Source organism: Oryzias latipes, chromosome 8 (genome assembly GCF_002234675.1).
Source record: "Oryzias latipes chromosome 8, ASM223467v1".
NCBI lineage: Eukaryota > Metazoa > Chordata > Actinopteri > Beloniformes > Adrianichthyidae > Oryzias > Oryzias latipes.
The window spans coordinates 12,829,471-12,856,597 of record NC_019866.2 but is presented as its reverse complement, the minus strand read 5'-3'; the positions used below and the strand labels follow the sequence as shown (position 1 = coordinate 12,856,597).

The 27,127-nt window shown below is 40.5% G+C and overlaps 2 protein-coding genes across 3 annotated transcripts; one reads left to right on the top strand and one right to left on the bottom strand.

Annotated features, from left to right (window-relative positions):
• Positions 1-71: 71 nt before the first annotated feature.
• Positions 72-4,944, bottom strand: LOC101165806 (parvalbumin beta-like). 2 transcript variants are annotated; one of them, XM_011478242.2, is made up of 6 exons: positions 4,835-4,944; positions 2,282-2,451; positions 1,818-1,890; positions 903-1,092; positions 524-633; positions 72-313 (listed from the first exon to the last, which is right to left on the bottom strand). In XM_011478242.2, the coding sequence occupies exons 2-6, from the start codon at positions 2,438-2,440 to the stop codon at positions 291-293; spliced, it is 555 nt and encodes a 184-aa protein (XP_011476544.1). In that variant the 5' UTR covers positions 2,441-2,451; positions 4,835-4,944; the 3' UTR covers positions 72-290. The 2 variants fall into 2 exon arrangements, with proteins under 2 accessions (XP_011476544.1, XP_004071522.2); XM_004071474.3 differs by having other exon boundaries at positions 903-1,035.
• LOC101164312 (serine/threonine-protein kinase LMTK2) lies at positions 4,867-26,518 on the top strand. Its single transcript, XM_011478240.3, has 14 exons — positions 4,867-4,998; positions 10,228-10,361; positions 11,352-11,505; positions 11,641-11,717; positions 11,840-11,958; positions 13,466-13,553; positions 15,840-15,970; positions 18,518-18,602; positions 19,334-19,455; positions 20,645-20,794; positions 20,908-23,773; positions 24,309-24,441; positions 24,517-24,750; positions 24,826-26,518. Exons 1-14 carry the CDS (start codon positions 4,887-4,889, stop codon positions 24,852-24,854), a joined length of 4,434 nt encoding a protein of 1,477 aa, XP_011476542.1. The 5' UTR covers positions 4,867-4,886; the 3' UTR covers positions 24,855-26,518.
• The last annotated feature ends 609 nt before the right edge of the window (positions 26,519-27,127 follow it).

The window sequence follows — 27,127 nt, the reverse complement described above, 5'->3', positions numbered from 1 at the left end:
CATATAAGATGAATGAACAGCTTATATACAAATCCATCAAAAGTGCACCGAAAGAACAGAAGAAAACAGGGTTTTTTTGATTTTTAAAGACATTTATTAATCACTCCTTAGCTCCTAACAGGTTTAGTTTTTGGTCCATCAAATATTTTACTCATCATATTGATCACATCAAGAGGAAGAGCAGCAGGCAGGTTTGTATTTATTTACTTTGTTGCATTTGTTAATCTGGAAAACCAGGAAAAACGTATAATGGGCTTCAAAGGGGCGTGGCACTTTTATGTGCTTGCATCTTATTCCAGGAGATCACAGAACTCTGTGGAGACAAGAGACACACGTCACATGGTCATGTGCAAAATGGTCATGTGATCTAGCTTAAGTGAGAAAAGTCAACGAAACAATAAATTATTTGTTTGCTTGTTGAGTGCAGGGTTTTGTATCGTATGCTCTCAACTGACTGTAATCTCAGCACCGAGTGGGGAGACCTTCTCTCTGCAGCTTCTCCAGGTGTTTTGCAGCAACTCACCGTCCATCCCGATCTTGCCGTCGCAGTCTTTATCTCCCGCAGCAATCAGTGCTTTTGTCTCAGCTCCGGTCAGCTCCCTGGCGCCTGGAAAGAAATTCTGAAGAAACAATCTAAGAGGAGGAGAAAGACAAACTTAGAAATTGAGGTTGGAGCTAAATCCCAATCATCTCATGTTAGGCTCAATTCCATCATGCTCATGGAGGAACATTTGACTGTGGGCCGAGACCAGGGAGAGTGAATGTCATGACCTCAGAGGATAAGACCTTGGATCCTAACTTTAGGCTTTTGTGTTTGATTTTCATGGAGGTAAGTTTGTGTAGTGCAGTTGAGAGAGGTCTATATTTTTGCAAGTAGACCCACAAACACTCTCTGCCCTCACTTGAGCTCCTCCTCCTCGATGTATCCGCTCTCGTCTCGGTCCAGGACTGTGAACACCTTCCTCCTGTCCGCCTCAGACGAGTCGATCAGTCCCACTTGTGCAAAGAACGACCTGAAGTCAAACGTGCCCGGAGCTGCATCGCCATAGAGAGGCGGATCAAAAGAGTGCGGGGGGAAGAGAGAGGTCAAAGCTGAATGACAAGGAAGAAAGAATGGTGGGGGTCTGAATAGAAATGTCGCATTTAGTCATTCGCTCAGATGACTTTCATTCTTTGGTGATGACATTTACCAATATACAAGCAGTGGCACATTACAGCCTTTCTCAGATATGCTATTAGAACAGTTCAAGCACACACAAGGCCGCCTCGGGGTTTGATGCAAACTTAAATAAAAGGCTTTTTGCTCCTCGGTCTCATCCAGGAATCCATTTATAACATCTAAAAAATATGATACTGATGACATGCAAAGATAGCTTTTTAGAAAACGAAATATTTTCTCACTTTAAACGTATCATTTATTGACGTCTGCAAACCCTGAATAGCTGATGAAGTTTGACAGGGACTTTTTTTTTTAAAGAAAGGCACTGACATTTGCCTTTTCTTTGCAGCAAGCCACTGAGCTCCATGTGTCTGACCATGCAGACATAATTTCAAGAAATAAAAAATTAAAATGCTTGAGGATGCCAGGGGGTTTTCCGATTGTTTTATTTTAGTTTTTCACTGCTTCTCATTGCACTTAAACAACAACAGTGTGGTAATTTAGTTGGTGACCGCTCTCCTACCTCATGGCTGCCTGGTAAACTGGATGCAGGTTCTCTTCCCGTGGAAAAGGAAATAACTTTTTATCAAAGCATTTGTCCTAATTCTGAATGTATTTTTTCTTGTCTTTGTGATTCGGAATGGGTAACGTGACTGACCTTGACACGCCTGGACAGCAGCTTTGATGTTCTCTTCGCTCAGCATCCCAGCAAATGCCATGGTCCTCTGTGTCTGTTTGAAGGATACACACAAACAAAGCAACAACAACTGTATGTGTTCTGGTTTCTTTGTGAGATCAAATGAATTCACTATCATTTTTTTTTGTTTCCTGTTAATGGGAGGGAAACAGGACTGGTCTCGAAGGACTTGTACCACTTTGATGTAGATCGAGCATCCTTTCCCTGTTGTCAGGTGTGAACTTTCAGTATTTACAAACTGGTTTATAAAATTACATTTGAATGGAGAAAGTTGTTTATTTCTAAAACAAAATGAACGTCACATTAAAATCCACCATCTGAATTTGCCTCCTCAATTTTAACACATGCATGTTGGTGAGAGGATAGATAAAACACCTCAGGGAAAGACCGTCACAAACTAACATTTGCTAAAAAGATCCACTCACCTTGCAGTTAGAGAGGTTTCCCGAGTTGAGTAAATGGAGATCCCTGTTTCCTCTTGCTTTTTGTCGGAGCCCCCCTCCAACTCTATTGCAGATTCGTGATCTGGAGTGCAAGAAGCAACCTGACGTATCTGTCCTCAAACCCACGGAGATTTCCTTCATGCCTCCTCCCCCTTCATCAGTTAATCAGAGCAGATAATTTTTTTCATTTATTGAGCTGCTGCTTTGTTAAAGCAAATAAGACAAAAGGTAAAAAACATTTAAGGGGCCTCAAGTTCAAAATGAAAATACTACAATTTTAAGTTAAATATTGATCATTTGTAAATGAAACTTTACATTGTTATTAAATCATCATGTACTCCGTGAAGAAGGGGAACATTTTAAATAGATATTGTAACTATGTAACTGATTGATATTGTAACTATGCCCTTTATTTTGTCAAAAAATTACAAAAAATGTCATAGACACTGTCACAAAACAGGCAGACGGGTGGTTCCAATTGCAGCAGGTCTATTAGCTCAGCCAAAAGTCCACAAAGCTAAATCAGACTTCTGACAGACCATGGTGAATTTTTTTGAATTCAATGATTTTAACTCACTTGTCTTACTTTGATCTCTGAGCAGTCAGACTATCTTAAACCCCACAACCTTGAAATTTTTGGATAAAAAAACCTACTTCATTTCATCACTTCTGTATTTTAAGTAAATGAGATTTTAAGTATGATGAATTTGATCTATTTCACCCATTTAAAACTATTTTTCAAATGTTTGACTGTTGCACTTCAGCTGCTTTCTACATTTTTTAATAGATTTGAAACTTCCCAATCAACGAGAGCAACTGCAAGTGGCGTCCCATTTCGTTGAATGTCTTTTGCTGCTTTTTCAGGGGAAGGGGCCAATCTGTGGAACAGTCTCCCAATTAATATAAAATCTTTAACTATATTGTACATCTTTAAAAAAACAGATTAAATCTTGGCTCATTCAGCAATAAGAGTGCAACCATTTTGTATACAATATCCTGTGTGTGAAGCATTTAAATGAGCACAATAGTGTGCATTACTTTAAAAAAAAGGTTTATCGCTGTTATCCCCTTTTTACTGTTTATTTATTATCTCTGTATAAGATCCTCTTGGGACGGGTGTTGCGAAATAGCCATGGCAATTAAACAGGCATCAGATTGTTTCAATGTGTTGATCTATGTTTTTTTTTGGTATTTGTTTTTATTAAATAAACATAAAATAAAATATTATGAGGTTTCGGACTAAGCTTAACATTGGAGTGGGGCTTCCTCCTGTGGTGCAACAAACTCTGCCTTTGACTAGTCAGTGTAAACATAAATTGTGTTTTTGTGTGTATTTATGCAGCCCTGTGAGGACTGGTGACCTGTCCTGCATGCAATTTGCCTTTATGTTTAATGACAGCTCAGATCAGGCTCCAATAACCACCGGAGCCCATGGATGAGTGGGTACAGTTGATCAAACACAGTAATGACAGAGGAAAAAATATTTATTTAGATATGCCAAAATTCTAAGACTGTTGAGATATGACAAAAATGTAATTCAATGATACTCGTTTTGTATATTGTAGCAATAATAATAATAATAATAATAATAATAATAATAATAATAATAATAATAATAATAATAATAATAATAATAATAATAATAATAATAATAGAAATAATGAAATGGTGGATTACTCGACTCTAGTTTTATTCATTAAACTTTATGGGGTGGTCTAAAAGTCTAAATAGAAAAAAAATAATACAAACAAACAAACAAATAAATAAATGTCTTTGGGAAAAGGGGGTTGCCAATTACAAGATTTTTTTTATCACTCCACATACTGAGTTTCTTTTTTAGTAGATTTTCTAGCAAACTGCCCCAGTAAAAAAAGATCACAGACTTGAAGCCTCTCGTTCTGTAGTTACACAGCCGTGTCAACCATAAAACCAATAGTTTATGGTTAGCCGTATATCCAGAAATAAACATTTTATAAGGCAGGTCATCTTCCAATGCGAGCTTCGCATGGTTGCGAAGTCACTGGATGTAAAAGGATTTCCTCAGCTTTTAAGCAAATCACTGGAATTACTGCACTGGGAGTATAGTTCAAAGCTGATTGGCTACGTGCTTTTATTGTGAAGCTATTCTTCGTTGTGATTGGTTTAGGTGAATGTCAATTGTTCTGAGATTTACGCCTCATTCCGTGATGTGACGTCGTCCAGGAACATGGCTCTGTGGAGGAAAGGTGTTTTATGATATCCAGGAGCGTCTATTAGAATATTTTTTTGTAAATATGTTTATTTAAAAACGCTCTTGGAGAAAAGATGATAGGACGCGAGAGGTGATCGCTCCGTTTCTTTCCATGGACAACGGAACACTACATGTCGTAGCGGTGTTTGCTGTCGTCAGCTGAAACTATTAGCCTAAACATGCTAGCTATAGCTAGCTTAGCTGGCGAGTAGCAAGTCGCTAAAAAGACCGAAACTATGCACGTTTGTAGCTTAGGGTGACATTAAACTACTTATAAATGGTAAAGGCACTTTATTTAAACTCACGTTAGCCACTTATTCAGAGCAGTTTCAGTTAGTCATCCTATTTGTTGGCCAAATGTGGAGGATGGAGAGCCGTCTTGGATCTGTGTTGCTGCTGGCAAGTGGAATTTTTTGGTCGGCGTTTTGGGTGACTGAAGCTATACCTCTTCAGTATCCTCTGAATTCAGGTAAGACGACTAATGTCACGTTTATCCACTGCGTTACCAATAATTTATAAATCACGACAACCAAACGCTATGCCTACGATTTATTAGCTTGAAATGTACTAGCTGTGTGTGTTGCTAACGGACAGCGAATCCCTAATTCCCTTAGCTATTTGCTTGTTTTGAGAGAACATGATGTTGGTGGTACGTAGGTGTTTGTTTGCCTGGTCACGACAAAAAACTGTTTTTAGTTAACCTTAAGGATACATGGTTTATGTAACCCGCATTAGGCAACAGTCAAAGTCACTACTCTGCTAACCAACAACCCGGTAGGCTAATCATAAACAAACTTTTCCTGTAACTGTTGTTCCCGGAGAAGAACTGGAAAACCTGAAATGCACTTTGCTTCATTCGCTCTGGTATCAACCTAGATAACCTAATTTAAATTCACTTCAACATGTGCTGATAACCTCATTGGTCTTTTACCCGGCTTTTAGTTATTATTTGGATCATAATCATGTGTGAAAGTCTGCAGTATTCTCTCCTTGCTGTTCAAAAACAGGTTGTTTTGATCAAAAGCTGCCTTATAACCTCTGATTTCTTCACAAATTACTACATTAAAATGATTATTATTCCAAGTGTGGCTTGTTTATAAGGTCAAAATAACTGAAACACTAATTCAACAAAGAATCACATGAAAAATGGTCCTTGATTAAAAAAATAATAATCTGATTTTTATGTATTAACTACATTTCTTAATTACATAACCTTGAGCAAAAAGCGCTAAAGCTTTTAAACCAAAGCAGACCTGATTTGGAAACGGTGTGAAATATTCACCTATATCAGTAGGACCTGTGAGTGAAGTTGGGGGCAACTACATGGATAGTTAACATTCTACGGGGTCACTAGATTATTATTCTATGTAAGAAGATTTTTTTTTTTTAAATATGTGTACATAAAAAGTGTTCCTGTGCTCAAAATCAGACCGAGGAGTTGCATGGAACATCTCTTAAAATGTAAAAATAAAAACTGAAAGCTTTTTGACCTAAACATGTGCAAGTTTAAAGTCCAAACTATTAACATGATGGTGAATTGGTTAGACACACATTTCCTGAAAGCAACAAGTTGAAGATAGTCCAGGTCTTGGAAATCATCCAAAATAAGGAAATGCATTCTTATGAATGAACTTGTCACACTTTTGGTAATTATTAGTAGCATTTTGAGCTAACTTGTCAGGTCACAGTTTAAGCATTAAAAAGGCACTTGGTTTGCCCTTTTTAAAACTTTTTAATGCGATCATTTAAATTGAAGCCTAGCATCTGAAGTACTAGGTTAAGCATCTAACTAACCTGGAAAAGATAGCTATAATAAATTACTGTTCATACATCTACATATACCTAACCATTTGTTCTATGTCTTATCCAGTTAGGGGAACAGTGATTTTGAGGTTGACAAACCAGCATAGACACCATTTGTTGTTTGAGGCAGGATAAACTGTGCATTGTTTATGGAAACATCATGTTTGCTTTGCAAGTGAGATCGCAAGTCTCATCATGCAGTGATGCTTTAGGATGAAGGAAAATGGCTTGCCATTATAAAAAATGCCGGCTTGACTAAAAAAAACAATCATACTAGTATGAATAGAATAGTTGAATAATTTATTGATATATTGTTTAACTCTGTAATGCTCATAAAAACCTATATTATTTTGGGGTCAAGGGAATTTATATCTTAAAGAATTTCCAGGGAAATGAGACTCAGTAACTTGTGTCTCCTCTTTTCTTTTTTTTTTTTTAACCTGCCTTATGGGGAAATAAATGATCCAACAGTGAATGAGCTACAGGGTGGGCTGGTAACTCTGTAACCACAACATCTTCTGGTCTTATCAGGACCAGTCAATGATTGGCCACAGTGCTGTTTGCTTAATCATAGCACAGCGAAGAGGGGAATTTTTTTTTTTTTTTGCAATATGAGCACATTTACAATGCTTTTATTACCTGCCTGTCAGGCCATCCTGGATCTCTGTGATCTACATTTACATGCACATACATATAAGTATAAGCTAAAGGATTGTCAAATATTATAAGTTTAGTTATTTTGAAAGTTTGTGTATTTCAGAAATTTGTCTTTTTTTTTGTTATATTAGGTTTAAAAAATGTTATGGTTAATTAGGTGATGGTGGCATGTTGTCTCTTAGTCATTGCAGCCATTGTCCATAAACTTTTACCTCCAGGTGATAAAGGAGACTGCATAAAATACAATTTCTTATTTAATATTGAAGGTTATGGGGTAAAGTTTTTCTAAAGAACTATACTGTAAGTACTAGCTGTATGACAAAAGTACCAGTAAGTGGGTTCTGTCTGATTGCTGAGGATTATTTCACTAGTGCAAATTGTGGACAAATCCACACCCCTACCAGGCTTAGTTATTTTCTGCCATGTAGATAAAATCCACCGTTGTGGTCAGTAAAAGCTGGGAGAAATAGGTCAGGCCCTCCTCCAGTGTGAACGCCTGCTGAAATATGTAGTCCAACCAAAATAAGACTTGGCAGCTCCCTGCCATTTGGTCCTAAAAAAACAGTTAAGTCATCCGGGTGGCCTGCCAAATCATTATAGGAACTCATGGTTCAAATATGTCCTAACAGAGAAGAACCGATCCAAGGAGGAGCTGCCATGACCCAGCTCTTGTTTTCTCCCCCCATCTGACGGGGGATGTAGCCTCTCTGGGAGTCCCAGGTCGCCCTGGACCACATTTGTCTGCTAAAACAAGCAGACGGTGTTTACGTCAAAAAGCTGCTGGCGCTCAGAAGCAAATGGTTCTGCAGGATTTTTGTGTCTATTTTGTCAATATGACAATGTGTTTGAAGTTCTTATTACTGGTATATTGTTACTCTAACCGCTACAGGTAGGATGTAGTTTTAGATCCAGAAGAAGCTGCAAATTCTCACTGTAATCCATATGTTTTAATTTTAGATAACATTTTAACTCTATACTACATTTTTAGTATTTTACAAGATGAGAACTAAGGATATATAGAGAGATATTTTGCTTTAGGTTACATTCTCATGATGCGTGAGAATACAAATATTGCTTGAATTTCACCACTGTAAGTACACTTGGCCATTTTTAGCTTGTCTTTTGGGTCAGTGACTCGGCTGTGCAGCTTTTTAATGATTAATTCTTTTGAATATTTCACCTCAGACAAACCCTGATGCAGTTTTTCAGACAGAGAAGAGGGCTGATTGTGAAATCCCAGTGATGTGAATGACTACTGCATAGCAGAATTTTTATTTTGGAATACTAAAATTGTAAAAAGACATTCATGTTTTATGTGAAAAGCAACATATTTGATGAATTTGGCCTTTTTTGCCTGCTATTTATTTGTGATAATAATGCATTGAACTATTACTTACAAGTACTTCATTGCTTAATCTCTAAACGTATTGACTAAATTGCATTGGTTCATTGATATTTGAAGATGAGATAAAGGCAAAATCTTCAGGCTCAGAATTATTGATTTCAATTAGTTTAGAGAAAGAAAATTTAGTTGCCAAATTAACCTGGTACAGAATTTGGCAAATTTGAATCTGTTTTCAAGGTTTTGCTTCAGCCCCTTAAACCTCTGCCCATTCTTTCTGCAAACATCAGGCACAGCCTTGCTGCTGCTGCTCCTGCTGTCACTTTCTGTTTTCAGATTGATGAGACCGAAACAATTCTGCCTAAAGTGAACAAATGAGTTTCTAAACTTCCATAATTGTAGTTTATCTTAAAGTCCCATTCTGATAATCTTTTTGATCTATTCTAAAAGCGTTCTCTGTGGTCTTTTCATTATTTTTTAGGCAAAATAGAAAAAAAAAACAGTGTGCCCCCTTCCCCTTCCATTGGTGGGCACTCTCCCACTACCTTACAGCCCCTCATACCCCCAACCTAACATTACAGATGGATCAAAAATGGCGAGCAACATCTGAGCCATCTAACCGTACAGTTTTGAGCCAGATGCCAGCTCTGACGAGGAAAACGAAGACGTACGCGGATCTATTTGTCTGCTAGTGGATGCAGAAAGGAGTGGAGCAGGGAGCTTGTGGCCCGGCCAGCATCTTTATCCAATGGCATTTTTTCGTCTGTTCCTGATTTACAAAGAACTCAGAAACATAATTTTATGCTTAATTTTTATTTTATGTGTCCTTAATCATGTTAAAAACAATTCTCATCAAAGTAGGTCTTTCTGAATTGTTTTATAGAGGACGGTGTTTTCAGTTTAAAATAAGATGTCCAAAGTTTCCTCCATCTAGAACATGGCTGTAGGTGACAGAATAAAAACTAATCAAATCAAACTTTATTTATTAACTTTACTATTAATAGGAAGCAGTGCCACACACACTACCTTTGCATATGTGACAGTGCTTTAGAGACCAAGCAGATGCATCCAGCAGGTCTTTAGAGTTACCACGACTTCACCTATAAAGGATGAATCAAGCTGCACAGCGTCAAGGTTGACTATAACGTCCTATGACTGTCTGCTGACCGGTAGTCATAACTTTCAAAGGATGAAGCTGTGGAAGAGCAGTGACATTTTTGAAACAAGGTTGTCATGTGGGGAGGAAAGGCAAACACAAAGCCAACTAAAGAGAAGAGCAGGTTGTGTTACAGCAAAAATGACCTTTTATAAGAGAGCTTTTCTGTTGGTTTGGACTGCAAGAACTAATAATTTTACTACTATGCATTGCACTTGTTTAATTTAAATAAAAATAGTTTTCCATTAATAAAAAAAAAGTTTTTAGACAAGAATTCTGAGCAATAAATTGGTATTTCATACAGTAGTTTGACCACGATTATTCATAAAAAACAATCTTTTTCTAAATGTACTAATGTAGATGTAGTTTGACTGCTCCCTGATCTTATGTAACTCAGATATTTCATTAAAAATGCTTGATATTTATGTTCATAGTGAATGTTAGGCGTGCTCTAATGCTCACTGATGTAATGTTGGCTGCAGCAGCAGCTGGGGGGTTCAGGCTGTAATAAAAACCTGTCATGCTTGCAGACGTTGAATGTTTGGTGTTTTCTTTGGACTTTTGTGTCAGCTGCAGGGAAACCCGGGTCAAAATAAATCTGCAAGACAGCCGCAGTTTCTTTTTGTTGACTTCAAGTGCACCGTGGTTGTGGGTGGATCTTTAAAAAGACACCTTGTGCTTTCTTTTGAAAGTGATTGTAAATTAGAGGTTTAAAACCATTTTTCTGTTTGTCGTGTCAGATGGAAGCACGGGGGATGTCTGGTCTGCGTCTCCCCACCTGCCCTTGGTGGTGTCGCTGATGGTGCTGCTGGCTGTGGTCGTGCTGCTCGTGAACTGCGTAACCTGCTGCAAAGAAAGAGAGATCAACTTCAAGGTGAGGAAGCGCCGCCCAGGTTCAGGTTAATGTGACCCCGTGACCTCTGGGTTTAGTTTCTGTTAAAGATGGCTTTCCACACCATTACTGTGTCAAACCAGCTGTTATAAATATAAAGCTCCTGTGAAATTTCTACATGCTTTTCAAAACAAAACATAGTTTTGTTGGGATTTTTTTTAAAGCTGTTATGTCATATTTACTTTTTTTTTAAAAATATAATTTTTTTATACCTCAAATTGTCAGAAAAAATGAAATTATTCAGACTACTGTCAACAACCATTCGTAGATCCTGTGGGATGAGAGTGACATCACTCAATGCAATATTTATATGATCTGCATTGTCTCAATAATTCAGCTGTAATGTCAGGTGTCGTGCTCTTTGCTAAAGCAGGAGGTGGTGTCCTGTGGAAGGAGGTTGCCATCAGCTTTCCCTGATGTCTGTCCAAACCAGTAAAATATTGATGGCCATTGCGTCTAAATGTCTTCACTTTTTCATTTGAAACAGACACGAAATTCCACGTCAGTTATGCTGGAGACTGGTAGCTTCAGCTGCATTCTTTTCTGTCTGTCACATTCGTCCTCACATGTTCCACTTTTTGCCTAAGAAATGCCGAATTCTGTGGGCTTTTGTTCTCCGCAGTACATATTCATGACGCAACACATCTGTGTGACGCAAATGAAGCTTCCTTTCTGCACACGTTCAGTGTTTTTCCAAGCTTTAAAAGCATCAACACTCATTTGTCGAAAAGTTTGTTTGATAAAATTATCTAAAATGAAAGAATAAATTCACAATATAACAAATGAAAAGTGGACGGCTAATGCTACACTAAAACAAACCAATGGTTCTTTCAGCACTAGTTTCATCAATTCCCTTTATAAAGTTAAGAAACTTCCAAACTGTGCACTGCACGTTTCTTTTCTAACCCATCCTGAATAAATCATGTATGATCTTAATATATAGTTGTCATTTTTTTTCTCCTTCTCCATCAGGAGTTTGAAGATCACTTTGATGATGAAATCGACTTCACTCCGCCAGCGGAAGACACGCCTTCTATGCAATCCCCCGCCGAGGTGTACACCCTCGCCGTTTCTCCTGTTCCCCTGCCCGGACCGCCACACCTGCAACCTCTGGCCAGCATCACAGGTCCGATAGACACACAAATACATCACGCGTGCATCAGCTTACAGCTTGAAGTTCCTGTTTTGCACCGTTAGCATGATGTTTTGGAGAATTTGTAAACGTGCAGAGTGCATGATTTAACACACTGTGTTGTTACAGAGACATCTTCAGACTCCCAGGTGGCACGTCACAACTTGAGTTACATCCAGGAGATTGGAAATGGCTGGTTTGGCCAGGTATGAACACTTGATGTAACGTTTGTTGGACAGAGATGTATTTCAGACCAGACATAATAAATCTCACCTCTCAATTTTTCTCCCCTTTTACCTCCATCCTTCCTGATCATTTGTTCATTCAGGTGCTTCTCAGTGAAATGTACACAGACCCAGGTGGAGTCAGAGTGGTGGTGAAGGAGTTAAAAGCAAATGCAAACGGGAAGGAGCAGAACGATTTCTTGCAACAAGGCGATCCATACAGGTGAGAGAACAGATTTTATATTTAGAAAACACTCTAATCACCTTATCATTTTTACATTCAGTCTGATATGGTTTATTTGAAAGGATTTCATACTACTAATTTAGAATATAAATAAGAATTTCCATTGTAATTGAAGTAAACTCTATACAAATGCAGGATTAGGTCCTAATCCTGCATTTATACCATCATATTTCTTTTTTTTTTTTAAATAATAAATCTGGGAAATGGCTTCCAAAAACTTTTAACAATATTTTGTGCAAATTACAATAAAGAGCCATACGAATGCTTCATAAAGCAGGTTATCAGCAGCAAACAAACAAACCAACCAACAATAAATAAGCAAATGAATTCTGAAGCAGAATTCCATTTCTTGCCAGTACAATCAGTGTTTACTGACAGACTGGAGGGGTTGCAACATAGGAAAACGAAGATATTTTACCTCTAAGGACCTGGTGTGGACAAAACATTTTGGGTTCTATTACCACAGTAGTTATTTCTGCCTAACTGAAGCCCATTGACCACATGTTTAGACAGTTACCTCAAATATGAGCTCGGGTCTTAAGAGGTTAAGGAACATAACTGAACATAAAAAAAAAACCCTGAAGACACAATGTTTATTAACCGCTGTTACAAGCACAGATTAATAATTGAGATGTTTACATAATTCACAATTTGCCCGATACATTTCTAACATTTAATTTAATTTAATGCATTATCAGCCTCTTGTTTATGTAGTTCAAGTATATAGTAGAATGTCTTTTCTTCATTTCTTAGATATTTTCACTTCCCAAATAATGAATATAAGTTATACATTATTTGGGAAGTGAATGTGGCTTGCTGTGAATGTATATAAGTTGGCGCAGTGGTTAGCGCTCTTGCCTCACAGCAAGAAGGCCCCCGGTTCAAGTCCCGGCTGGGGGACATGAAAAACAGAACATCAATGGAGGACCTTTCTGTGTGGAGTTTGCATGTTCTCCCCATGCATGCGTGGGTTTTCTCCGGGATCTCCGGCTTCCTTCCACCGTCCAAAAACATGCTTCATAGGTTAATTGGCAACTCTAAATTGTCTATAGGTGTGAGTGTGAGAGTGAATGGATGTGTGATTGAGGATATTCTACCCTGCGACCAGTCCAGGGCATACCTTGCCTACGCCCAAGTGGCCGGGATAGGCTCCGGCAACCCCGTGACCCCGAAAGGGAATAAAACGGTTAAGAAGATGAATGAATGAATGTATATATGTTGCTTCTATATCTTTATTTATTTTAAAACAGAAAATCTGAAAATAATAACAAAAATGCATATATATATAGCTTAGTGTATGTAAATAGGAGATTGGATGCATATAGCTTTATTAAAAGGTAATGTAGGTATAAACAATATAAATGTTTAAACCACTTGTCTTATTTTTGTTTTGTTTTAAAGTCTTAAATAAAAAACAGTGAGAAAATTGACAGCTTAATTCTCCTAATAACGTTTGTGATGTGTTTATTTATTTTTTTGTCCTCAGAGTTCTAGAGCATCCGAACATCCTGCAGTGCCTGGGGCAGTGTGTTGAGGCCATTCCCTTCCTGCTGGTTTTTGAATACTGTGAAATGGTGAGGAACCACAGCATTGCACTGCATGAACCCCAACACAACTTCATTTTTAAAGACCATTCATGTTTTTACACTTCCAATAAGGAAAATCATTTCAAGTCAAAGTTAAAAAACTTTATTAGTCTTCAGACGATAACAGATTGAATCGCTTCAGAGGAGATTTTTTCCACTTTAGACTATAACACAAGGGTTTGGGTTCATCCTAGAAGCTGATTGGTTTTCTCTGTGTTGTCCGGGCCCTGATGAAGAGGAGCTCCCTTTTGCTCCCGCCCTTCAGCTGCACTCACATAGCTACTGTAAGCTGGGGACTTCTCACATTCCCACCTCTCCCAGTAAAGCAACAGGCTCCATTTACACTCCCTCTGCTGTCAGCTGTACCAGCTGCTGTGTTTGTACATTTTTATGGCCATCACCTTGTGGTTGTTGGCCGCCGCTGAGTGTAATCTTGAGCAAGCTAAGCGGTTCCAAAGAAGCCTAGAACACGATCAACTCAGTGGAAAAAGTGAATTTGGAAAAATGGCTGTACAGACAATTTTACTTTCAATACTTGTTTCTTAGTGTGTTTTTATGCTTTTTGTCAGAAGGAAATGATAAATACAATCTTGCATGTAGTGGTATTTGGTGTTTTGTCTTTATTACCACTTTGATTTTCATATTTGTAATTTGAAAGCCATTCAGTAAAGCCCAGTTCAGCGCCTCGTGCTAAACAATCAGTCATGTTGTTGGCTTGGAGCATTGTCAGCTGCTGGGCTCTGGCGCGTGTCCTGGCATTGTGGTCGCTCCCAGCCCAGTGCCAGTAATCTCTCCGACAGCTCATAGAAATGTGTCAAGGTAAATGACTCAACTCAACTGGGAGTGAGTCATTAAGTGGTGTGATGAAGAACAGGTCATGTATGTTAAAGGTGATAATGTGTGAGAGCAACTCAACTGAGTGATGGCTGCACTGGTTCCACCTGGAGAATTTCGTTTTCTAGCTCTTTGTGGGGTCTTGGCTTTCATCTGCGCTGTCGTTCTTTGAAGAACCAATGTCTATTTTAGCCCAACTCTTAGATCAAGGTTCGGAAGTGACACGGAAACCCATTCCTCCCGCTGTGTTTAAAACATCGTGCAAATTAATTTCTGGCTAATGGAGTCCTCGTCAGTCATCCACTTGAAGCCCAAACGGGACACATGACACTGCAGCGGCGGCGCGGACACGGCGGACGTCAAAAAGCCACTAATTTCGTGACGTTCACCCAGACGCACCGCTGATTGATGGCGGGTTTTCTGAACGGTATCTCCCTGCCGGGTAACCCTGACTCAAAGCATTTTTGTCATCGAAATACATCCACCAACTGGTGCAGACTGTCACATGTGAGGGACGGCCTCCAGCGCATGCGTCTCCAGCATGGTCAGGACTCCAGCCAGACACAACCTCAGAACGTTCTAGTAAAAATACTACGCACAACTTTCAAGTTAGACTTTGATTTTTCTTTAAACTAACTTTGATGCTTTTATTTTGCGAAAAACACTACAGAAAAAAGTAATTCATTTATTTGACGGCGAATATAGCTCGTCTGCAAATAGTCTTTAATTCTGTGCAGTGAGTGTGTTTTTCTCTTTGTGTGTGAAGCAAATAGTGCTTACATAAGATGACCGATCTAAGCTGCTTGTAAAAGAAATGGCCCCAGGTCGGTAAATGTGCCCCCCTCCCCCTGTATAAATGAAGCCAACAGACGTGCATGATCAGCAGCTGAATGTGTCTCGGCTGGTTTAATGAAAGTGACTCATGCGCTTGTGTGTTAATAGTCTTTTAGCAGGGCGTCCTTTGGGGTTTGCGCAGTCTGCCGGATTATTGGGAATCTCCTTCATCCTGAAGTGGATCCCAAAAATCCCTCCTGAAAGGGTCCGCCTCTTAAAAAGCCTCTTTGGTCTGCCCTCAGAGGACTTCACGTTTAAATGTGTTGACTTATTCCCCTTTTTTATTTTCTAAATTGTTCCGCTTGCACACCTTAAAGCACCGTAGACACTTTCCCCTCGGGTCTGACCTGTGTGTTTTTTTAATTTATAAATCTCTGTGACACAGCACAGAGGTCCGTTTAACCGTGTTATCCTTATTTGGTTCCCCTCACACATCACAAGTTGGTAATACGGAAAAGAGGACAACAGTGGATTGTGCTGCCCCTGTGTGGTTGTCCCTGTACACTGCCTTTTTCTTTTAAATGTATTATTACGAGTCATCCATCCGTGCAGTCGTCTAATGTTTATTTGCTTCGGAGCTAACGATGATTGTGTGTTTGTCTGCAGGGGGACCTGCGGGCCCATCTGTCTCAGCAGGATTGGATGTTCAGAAACGCTGAGCTGCTGCAGTTGCAGAGGATGGCTTGTGAAATCGCTGCTGGTGTCACTCACCTTCACAAACACAACTTCCTGCACAGGTAGCACTTTAGAGCTGCACTTATGCTACACTCAAGTGAGCTTATTTTTAAACGTCCTAGCTTAGCATTTGTTTCTCTTACTCTGGAGATCAGGTCAGACTGACAGCTTCTATTTAAATAAGCTGGAAATGTAGAAAAGCTGAAAAAATGGTAGCATTTAAACTAATGTATTTTTATTAGTAGATTATATTTCAATGTATTGATGATGTCTATTTGATTAGTTGAAAGTATTGCTTTTAAATTAATATTTTATGAGGAACCACTATGTTGTAAGTTCAGTCACAAATGCTGTTTGATAATGAAGACATAGGTCAACCGGTACTTTAACTTGCCCTCAGCCAGTCCCAGGAGTACTATTGCTTTCCAAAAAAGGTGTTTAGAAAGGCTCCCCCAGCCAGTACTGGATGTCCGGCCTCCAGCCAACGGGGGGTACAGCGGTGGTGGGGGCGTTGGGAACCTAGGGCTTGAGGAGGAAACATACAGTACTCAGCTCATCAGCGCTATTTTGCATGTTCAGAATAAGCTCAGTGGGTTCCAATTACACAGCTCCCATGCATTGCCACAGTGTCAGCTGTCCGCAGCCAGGGGGAAATGATGATTCTGCTCTTCAGGTGTAAATGGATAGCCTGAGATAGGGCGTTGTGTTGTAATCCTTGTTACAACTCAAACGGGTTTCTACATTTCATCAAAATAGTTCAGTGCCACCGGGATTCAATTTTATTATCACCCCCCCTCAAAAAAGATTTATTGTTTAGGGGAAAGCCTCACCATAGCAGACGAAGGCTGTGCCACAGACACAAAGCCTCTGAGGAGAAGTAGGCCGGGGCTTTCAATGAAGCTGCGTAGCCCATATGGCAGCATGAAATTTACAGATATTCTCAATGAAGGGCTGCTCTATGCATGTAATTAAAGAACAGCAGCTTTATAGACATTTTGATTTTGGTAGCATTCTGGTAAAGCGTTTCCCTGTTTATTGGGGGTTAAGTTCCAAAAAATGACCTGCGATAGGTGAAACCTGTGAAGTAGAATTATAGGCTGTCAAACTCCTCACTACACTTTATGCACTTTTCTCAGACAAACATGAACATTTTTGAAAATTTCCTCTTGTTTAAACTCTCAAACTTTATAAAAAAAAGTGTCTTGGAATGAAACAAAGATCTGATGGCGATTGAAGATTTATATCGATTTGTCAAACTGAATTCATTCTGTACAGGAGACACGGCATGGAGGAGGTTGATTGACAAAAGTAACAGCCAATCAGGACGCAGAACAGTGTGCAAAAAAAAAAGCTTGCAAAATTGAACTGAAAATAAGACAGAGAAAGGTGAACCGCAATATAGTGATGGAGATGTAACTTTGCACTGTAAATAAACCATAAGGTAGCAATGTTTGCTTGAAGTTCAACTGATTCTGATTCAAACATACAAGCTGAATCACTACAAACTGAAGCTGCTGTCAGCTGACTGATTCTCCATTCTGGTGCAGTCAGCACTAGTTTCACCACAGTACAGAGATGCAAAAGAGATTTATAGAAAGGGTGGAGGAGAAAAACAACTAAGGGTTTTAATGTAGCTTACGTTATTTTAATATTTTGCTCAAAGTCTTTCAAAGGGAAGTTTCACAGGTTTACCAGCTGTTTCAGTTTATAAGCATAGAATTTAATTAAAATATATTCAGTAGATACTAACCGATGACTCCTGCTACTCCAAAATGTATTATTTAAATAAACCATTGGTTACAATAAAGTTTTTTGGTGCCTAATATCTAGAAAATAAAAAGCTGTATGTGTAAATGGGAAGTGTTTCCCAAGTAAAACAAAGAATTGCCTTTTGTGATTTAAGTCAACATTTGTAGGTTTAAAAAAGCTGTTTTTTTTTTTACTTTAACAAAGCCTTCAAATGTTTCTTCTCCAGTTCATATGAATAAAGAGGAGAAACTAAAACAAGCAGCATTTAACTGCAAACTATGCCTGATGTCACAAGTAGAAATGGCTGCCATGCCATTGCTCAGCTGCCATGTCTTAGCCTTGTAGGGTTAAGACGTTGAACTGGTTTCTCTGCGTCTGCGTTACTATACGTTAGGTCGCCAGCCGGCAGAGGACAGGAGGGTTTAAAATACATCTCCATTTATCTTGCACGGGTTCCAGTGGGTCTGACAGTAGCTGGGCCCCGCACACACATGGATACTAGAGTCAGCAGGGTTTGTTCATTGGGTGGTTAAATTGGACTGGAAGCGGCGGGAATGCTGCAGCGCCACAGAGAAACCAAAGCTCTTCTCTTGATGCAGCGTGAAAAGCTGCTGGTGCTCAGCTATGACGGTTTCTAGCGTGTAGCGCCCCCTCCTGGCGTGTTCTCTGCACTGCCTCCTGCTATTTGAACAACAAGCAGAGAAAAATGACTGATGCTAATGTGACAGAAGGGCCAAAATATTTCCAATTTGGAGTTACACATCATTATGGAAGACAGTCCAGCTATAAAAAAAATGTCATGTAATAATAAGTTTTTGTCAAATCTGCTCATGCTTTTTTCCTTCTTTTTTTTCTTCCAGTGATTTAGCTTTGAGGAACTGCTACCTGACTGCAGATCTTACTGTAAAAGTAGGAGACTATGGAATCGGACCCTACAGATACAAAGTGAGCAACAAAAGTGAATTATTATGAGGTTGACCACATAAGGCTGCATTGTTCCGTCTTTTTATTGTGAACATTTTAGCTATTTGTAGTTTAGAACATTGGATCTAAACGTTTGCTGACTTAAATAACCCTAAGACAGTGGTATAGTCCTATAAACCCAATCTGTCCTCGGATTAGAATTTATTTAGGAATGGTCAATGATTTTATTTCCCAGCAGCCTTAGGTGCTTGGTGGCGCGGACGCGGCGCTTAGGCTTCACTCAACGATCATCCTCCTTGAGTTTCTTTCTGCTGTCCTCAGCTGTGTTTTGTTCTGTGAAGATGTTTGAAAACGACTCTCCTCCATATAGCCGAGACATTTGTCGGTTCTATTTTCAGCCCACCAACCGATAAACTAACCCAGTATATATCTTGTTTTTCATGCGCAGCCATACTGTACATTTCACAGAAGATTTAAGCTTGTCCGCCTCTGTAACTTGACGTGCGGCATATGTCTAAAACAGTTGTGTCCGGCGCATTCCTGAAATACTGCTGATGTGAGCCTTCGTATGTCTTAATTTAATCCTCGTAAGATAAGGTCACCCCGTGAATCTATTTCTGTAGAGAAAGGGAGAGGCGCTTTGAGTTTGCTTTGCCTCAACAAGAGCTTATTTGCCTTTTGTACGAATGTGTCTGGAAAGTGTTTTTGTTTATGAATGAGTTGAGATTTAAGAAGAAATCTGTCTTTTTCAGGAGGATTATATCATCACGGAGGATGATACGTTTGCTCCTCTCCGCTGGTTGGCCCCTGAGCTGGTGGGGGAGCGCCATGGGGGAGTTATTGCGTTGGAACAGACCAAGCCCAGCAATGTGTGGTAGGTACAAGATGACAGCTTCACACCTGCACCAAAAGACCTTTTTAAGAACCCACAAAACATGATGTACAAGCAGGAATATGACAAAGTTTCAGGGTTTCAAGTTTATCAGTTGGAGTGGATTCAGTGACACACATACCTTTGTATGTTGGGCTGAAAATAAACTTAGTAGTTTTTTTTCACCTCAGAAGATTCTGTGTGTCCCCAAAGACTGAAGTACCTCTGCAGTGTTAGTCTTGAGCAGTTAGCATTTCGCCCCACTAGGTGGCACTACATCCAACATGCAGAAATCGAAGTGTCTCTTGTGCACCTGTGTTGAATATTTCAGATTAGTGTGGCAAATTTCATATATATATATATATATATATATATATATATATATATATATATATATATATATATATATATATATATATATAAAAACACATAAAGACACTGATTTAAAATTTTAAAAAGACACATTTCTGCTGAGATCAACTTAATTCAAATTTCCTAAAAGTGAAAAACTGCAATATTCAGTTTAAAAAAACCTACCTGGTTCTATTTGGAAAAATGTTTTTTTTCTCTTTTGAGTTTAGGAGTCTTCCTTAAAGATCTTCCTTGATGAAACTTGTCTTTTTGGTGTTTTTAAAACGTTCTTGTGACATTTTTCTGATAATGTAGGACATGTATAAAGAAAATAAGGTTGAGAATTGCATTTCTGAGTATTTCTTTATTCAAATCGTGAATTAAGAGCAAATGGAAAAAAAATACCTTTTGAAAAAGAGTATTTCTGTCATAGCAAATACGCTGGGCAGGCCACAAGCTTCCTGCTCCGCTCCATTCTGGTGAATCCACTTGTAGACGACTAGATCCATGTACGTCTTTGTTTTACTTGTCTGAGCTGGTATCTGGTTAAAAACTGTACAGCTTGATAGCTCCGATATTCCTCACTTTCTGTAGAACCTGTCTTGGAAAGCAAAACAGGTGTTTTGATTTTGGCCAAAAATGGAAAAAATCATACTTAAAAGACCACTGGGAACGCTTTTACAGTAGATCCAAAGATGATTGGACTTGAGACTTCAAGTATTTAAAGTGAATTTTTATATCAAAGTCTTGACACCAAAGTTTTTAGTTTTGTTCTATTTGATCATGATTTGACATTTCTGTTTTAACTTCTGGAACTCTTTGAATCCTTCCTGGGTTTTAGGGCTTTGGGGGTGACGTTATGGGAGCTTTTTGAAAATGCAACTCAGCCGTACCCACACCTGTCCGACCGGGAGGTCCTTAATCATGTCATAAAGGAGCAGCAGGTCAAACTGTTTAAGCCACAGCTGGAGCTTCCTTATTCCGACAGATGGTGAGTCATTGGAAAACGTCTTAAATGCATGCAGAAGAGATGCGTGAGGATGTTTCTGTTGGAGAACTATCAGGAATTCTGAAGGCAAATGTTTCTTTTTTGTGCAACTGCAGGTATGAGATCTTGCAGTTCTGCTGGCTGTCACCTGAACGACGGGCCACGGCAGAGGAAGTCCACCGTCTGCTCATCTATCTGCGCATGCAAGGCCAAAAGGATGTAGAGGAGGATTTTGAGCAACGCTGGGATGCCCTCAAGCCGAACCCCTCCAGCCGGCAAACCATTAGCCATTCTTCCTTCCCAATCCTGGACCAATTCGCTGATGATGCCCTGAGGCATGAGATCGACGAAGTCCTTACCGTCACAGAAACCAGCAAAGGTCTTAGTTTCGAGTATGTTTGGGAGGCAGCCAAGCACGACCACTACGATGGCCACCATGCATGTTCAGGCATGGACACAACTCTGAACTACCACAGCATGTTCTTTCCTATCTCCAGGGAAGACATCCAGGCCCATTTTCCTGATCCTTTAGGTAAGACGAGAGGGGAAGAACATTCCTCAGGAGTCACCGGGATTCTACCAGTGTTTGATGCACAAAAGTCTTCAAATGGGAATGAATATTTCATACAACTTGAGGAGCAAGGAGAGAATACAGTCAACAATGGCGGTAGAGGACAAGACCTGGGCTTTACGTCAAGCCGGCAAGATTTTGTTGTTCTTCAAGATGCACGGCTGGACGAGTCCAGCACCGACGCCGACTTCTTCCACCAAAGCATTGACTCGAAAGATTCCTACTTACCAGACAGCCACATCTGGTCATCTCTGGAAAACGACAGTCCATACCACACCAATATTTTCACAGAAGACGGCTCGAAGCAGGGCGACTCCCCTCCATGGAGCAAGAGTTTTATGGAGCTGCCTGACCTGAACGGGAATCCTTTCATTGAGAGTTCTATAGAGGGCCAAGAGGTACACGGCAACCAGAGTTACGGAAACCCTTTTTTAGATGATCCATCAGTTTCTTTAGAAGAGGAGAGGATGAGCACAGATGATAAAAATCCTCTTCAAACTGAAGAACTGTCTGGAAACTTTGTGTTTCTTAGAGACCACAAGCTGATGAAAGAGGACTCCGTCAACTCAAGACTGCACCCAACTTTTCTTTTGCCCGGCTTAGTTCACGAACCAGAGGATACCTTCAAGATGAGCTCTTGGGAGAACCTTGAGACGTTTGGCAGCTTAAACACAACCGACTCGTACTCAAAACCTGCACCAAGTAGCGCCTCCTCAAGGCAGGAACTTTTAGACTTTGAAAGTGCAAACTTCGAGGACGCCCTGGTCGAAAACTCAACACTGGTGCCTTCCATTACCGTGGTGGCAGATGACAACACAAGCAGCTACCTGCCAGTTGTAGAAAGTTCTTCCTCTAAAGACCGCAGCCTGCCACAATCCTCCGACAGAGGAGCAGACTCCGGTTTTGATTCTACCTCAGAGAAGGTTGAGATCGTCACTGATGGCCACTCCTCCGCATTTCCTGACAGTGCCACCAATGACTCTTTGTGCACCTATGCCAACATTGCCAGCCTTGACGATGACGACCCAACGACCTTACAAACCGCCGATCAGTCCGCGAGGAAGAAAATGCCGGAATATTTCCCAGTTTATGGAATGTCTTCGGAAAACGGGCACAGTGAAGACTTAACGAGCAACGATCTGTTTAGTGAGCTGATTGAGGACATGGAGTTGGAAACCACTCTGTCGGATCATGACGAGGCTTTCGTGGAAACCAATGGAGAAGCTGCGGTTCGGTCTTCTCTCTTGGTGTCTGGACCGTCTCTGGACCAGATCAGTCAGGACAGCTTACTAGAAGACAGCTGTTCTAACACCGTTCCAACCGCAGAGCACCCGGCTGAAACGCCAGACTCTTTAGATTCTCTAGACATACACAGGCTGGCGGAGCAGGCCGATGAGCTGAGCGCTCAAACACTTCAGCACAAACTCCATCCTCCATACAAGATATCTGACAGCGGCTACGAGACGGAAAACCTGGAGTCTCCGGAGTGGAACTCCCAGCCGAGCGACCGCTCTCCTGTCAAAAATGGCAGCAGCATCACAAAAGAGTCAGAAGAGCTGGCATCTGCAGCGAATTTGGTGCCACCAAAAATTGTTATCTCCGAAGTTGAGGGTTTACTGGAGAATTGTGGGGAGGACTTCCATGAGGGCCAGCAGACGGATCGTCCCGCTGAGGAGCCGTTCATGGGCGGCAGTTACAGAGACTCTGCGTACTTCTCTGACAATGACTCTGAACCTGAGAAAAAGTCTGACGAAGCGGCAGGAGGGGCTGCCGACGCTGTGTTGCTGAGGAACTCTGCCCAGAAAGCTGCCAAAGAAAGAGATATCGATGCTTTATTTTCTGAGCAGGACACCAACGTGGTCGTCCATATCGACGCGGCGCTGGAGGTCCACAAGGACTTTGAGACGAGAGTTGCAGAGCCCGACAAAAAGACACCTCAACTTTTTAATGCTACATCAGCACCAGAAGAACTTGAAGACCCCGCCGCCTCATCAAGGAAAGAACCAGAGAGAGGCGTTCACCCAAAGCTGACCAGGACGTACGCCAACGACGGCCATAAGATCAAAGAGCCAGACGTAGAGGGCCGCTACCTGGGGAGGGGGGAGGATCTGGATGGGCAGGAAGATGGCGTGGACGCAGACGAGGAGGACGAGAACAGCGAGGACTCGGATGATGACCTGCGTGGGTACCAGCTGCACAGCTCCAGCTCTGACAGCGAGGACGAAGCGCCGCACCCCGTGCCGGTGATTGTGTCCGACGACAGCAACTCAAAGCACCTGAAGAGTTTGTTAAAACCCACAACTTTGAGCATACCAGCATCAACTTCCCCGTGTCCAGTGAGGTCCAACGCAGAGAACTCCAGAAGAGCCGTGTCCTTCTTTGACGATGTTACAGTCTACCTATTTGACCAGGTACAACATCTGTTTTTATCTCTGCAGCGATGTTTTCCTGGAAAATATAAAGCTACGTTCACACCAGACATATTATGTACGTTTAAGAACGCGTGTTTAGCCCATGGCGTTCACACTGGACTGTCTCTACCTAATACTAGCGCCACCTACTGTTGGAAGACACTTGGGGTGAAATGTCCAATCTCGTAAATCTTGCTCTAGAGTTTTTCTTTCACAGCGCTGTTCTGGTAGATGAAAGATTTGGTGTTGTAGAATTCCTGCCGGGTACAAACCGCAGTTATTAATTTCTCCTCCATCATCAAATTTCAAACGGTTGGCAATTCTGTAGATGAAAAGGAATGCCATCCAATGACTGACTTCAATGGCTGTGCGTTTTGTACGTAGAGCCTAAAAGTCTTAAAACGTGTGTAGCTACGTGTGAACGCACATTTACCTTGACTTTTTCTAGGAAGTGGTTTCTTGAATGTGCGTTGTGTGAACTTAGCAGCATAATGCAGATGTTTAGATCTTATTTTGACTTCTTGTGTTTTTTTAGGAGACCCCCACCAAGGAACTGAGTGACCACTTGAGTGGCCCAAACAGTCAGACGTCAGAGTTCAACGGTCCAGTGCCTGCTGCCGGCTTCCCGAACCGCTTCGGTAACTCCGAAAGCTCCACCGATGAGGAGGGTAAGGCGGGGCAGCCAGCACCAGCTTCTCAGAGCTTCTGTCCTTTGTCCTCACGTGTTCTTTGACTTCTCCCAGGTGGAGGTTTTGAGTGGGACGACGATTTCACCTCCTCAGCGCCTGCTTTCCGGTCCAGGACGACTAAAGACTCGGTTCCCAAGGCTGTTTTACCTTCAGCCCCCATGGGCGGCGGGCGCATGCCGGAGCCCAGCTGGACCAGCTTCTCCGCCTACTCCCGCTTCTCCATCTCTCCAGCCAGCATCGCCAGCTTTTCGCTCACGCATCTCACCGACTCCGACATCGAACAAGGAGGCAAGTCTGTTGTGTTGTGTCTTAGCAGCCTAAAAAAAACCACCAGAAAGGGAACTGATTTCCTTTTGTCATCAGGAAGCAGCGAGGATGGAGACAAAGATTAAAGCCATGGACGACTGGATCGTTCGTCCATCACTTTGAGTGACCGGGCTTCACCCGGGATACAGCACCACCACTTGATACGGTTTGTGGAGCGAAAGACCCGGCCCAGTCCGAGCCCTCCTAACCTCTGAAGTGTGATTTTCAGTCCAGTGCAATTCCAGTTGGGAGAAAAACACACAAAAACAGGAGTAGCTCCCAAATCTGTTCCATAAAGACTTCGTCATGCACATTCCAGTTGTGTGGCTGCTTCTTTTTCCTTCAAATGCTTTTCATTTCAAGACTTTAACGAAGCCAAGAAAAAAGGAAAACCTCGTAATATTCCAGATGAATGACTTCAGCACACTGGGAAGCGATCACTACAACCAACCAGGCAAAGTAAGCTCTGCAGAGACTTTTACTCCTCAGCGTCTCGTCGTGTGACTGCATCAGTGGTTGCCTTCTTTTGTGTGTGTGTGTGTGTGTGTGTGCGCGATGAATCGTTCTCCTGATTGGAGCCGGCGTGTGGGATCCTTCTGTAGCAGTATTTGAATCGATGTGTTTTGAATGTGGAAGCCCCATCCTGCAAAAAGGGTGATTGTTGAGTCTGCAAAGGGGGACGCACTGTATATTCCTTTATCTTTGAAAGGAGCATTTACTGTAAGCAGATTTGTTTTTTTTCATTAAGCCATCTCAGTCAAATCAATGATCAAGGTGGTCCAACTGTGAGACAGTTGTAAAAAACCTAATAATTGTTAAATTTGTGTAAAGCTTTATTTTATCTGAAATGTGCAAGATGCTGGTTTGATTTTTTTTTTTTTTGTCTCGTTATCACTGGGTTTAATGGTGCCTGTGGACAGCTGCTCTCTTATTTGCTGTCAAAAAAATTCTCACAGATCATGTAAAAAAAACTATTTTTAAATGTCTGGATGAAGAAAATGCAGACTGTCGAGTGTGCAATGAAATTTTGCTGGTGGGAGGAGCTGACGATTGTGAGGGGGCGGGACTTCCAGTCACATGAGAACACTACTTAAAAAAAAATCAAATAAAAAGGCTGCTTTTCTAATTGTGGGGCAGAGAGGTTCTCCTTTTCAAGAATTTCAGTCAAAAACGTTAAAATAACCTGCTTGCATTGCTAAATTAATTTCTTTGTGCTCATTTCTCGTGTCATCGATGTGGATTTGAGCGGCTCCGAATGGGATGTACAGGTATGAACTGTAGCTCATACAGTTATATTCCTTTCAGTAGTCACTAGACACCTCTCTCCTGCCCCCTACAGGCCACCTGTATGTTAAACACCTGTGTTGAAACCAGCAGTCTCACTTGAAACATCTATTTAAGGAGATCTTTAGATTTGACAGTATAAACTTGCTTAACCTTGCACATTTGAGAGATGTAACTTTTATGTTAAAATGTTCCGATGTATATAAATGTTTGGTTTATTATTTTTTTCTGTCTGTAAATTTGAAAATGATGTAACTACGTTGTAGGTATGAGGTTTTGTTTTTGTAACTTAAAAGCGGAGGTGAATCAGAGGGACATATCACAGCAGTTAAATGAAGACAAACGTTCTGTCCTTTAAACCTGTAGATTTTAAATATTTTTACTTCATATTGATCATGCTTAGTGTAATTGAAAGACATGTTTATAATTACACGGTTTAATATGAAAATAAATGCAAATGAACTTATAGATGGTGGATCGATGGTTCTTTTCATTGGATGACTCCTTTTATTTAAAAAGCAGCTATACAAGTAGAATATTTTAAATAATCTGATATATGTGGAACCTGGAATCTGGACTATAAAACACTTTTGCTGTAGAACAATAACTAATGTGAGCTCCAAAATATAAAATCCATTTGGCATTTTAGTGAGACAAAACTAAAATAAACTGTCATTCTTTTCCAGTTTTTTTTTCTTTTCATTTTCTAAACCAATTCAAATTTAATCAACTAAAGTGGACTATAAAAAATATATACATTTATTTTTCACATTTTTATTTATAATCCAAATTTGGATGTGAGAAATAATTTGTTTAAAGCTAAACTTTGATCTTTTTTAGAAAAACAAAACAGAAAACATATTTTTTGCCTGCAATAGACAGGCGACCTGTCCAGGGTGTATCCCGCCCGCCTTCCCTTAATGGGGATAGGCTCCAGCAACCTCGTGGTCTTAATTAGAATTCAGTGGGTTGGAAAATGGATTTAATAAAAATGAGTCAAATTATGGATTAAGTTTATTTTTTTTAATGGTTTTAATTGATATTTGTAAATCTAATTAAAAATATTTTGTCACTG

What these genes read in the sequence shown, in the direction of transcription:
- LOC101165806 (XM_011478242.2), bottom strand. Translation starts at nt 2,440, where the DNA reads ATGAAGGAAATCTCCGTGGGTTTGAGGACAGATACGTCAGGTTGCTTC. An exon ending in TGCTGTCCAGGCGTGTCAAG is followed by an intron (nt 1,093 to 1,817) that starts GTCAGTCACGTT and finishes CTTGTCATTCAG; the next exon opens with CTTTGACCTCTCTCTTCCCC. An exon ending in ATCGAGGAGGAGGAGCTCAA is followed by an intron (nt 634 to 902) that starts GTGAGGGCAGAG and finishes TCCTCCTCTTAG; the next exon opens with ATTGTTTCTTCAGAATTTCT.
- LOC101164312 (XM_011478240.3), top strand. Translation starts at nt 4,887, where the DNA reads ATGTGGAGGATGGAGAGCCGTCTTGGATCTGTGTTGCTGCTGGCAAGT. An exon ending in AAACACAACTTCCTGCACAG is followed by an intron (nt 15,971 to 18,517) that starts GTAGCACTTTAG and finishes TTTTTCTTCCAG; the next exon opens with TGATTTAGCTTTGAGGAACT. An exon ending in CAGTCTACCTATTTGACCAG is followed by an intron (nt 23,774 to 24,308) that starts GTACAACATCTG and finishes GTGTTTTTTTAG; the next exon opens with GAGACCCCCACCAAGGAACT.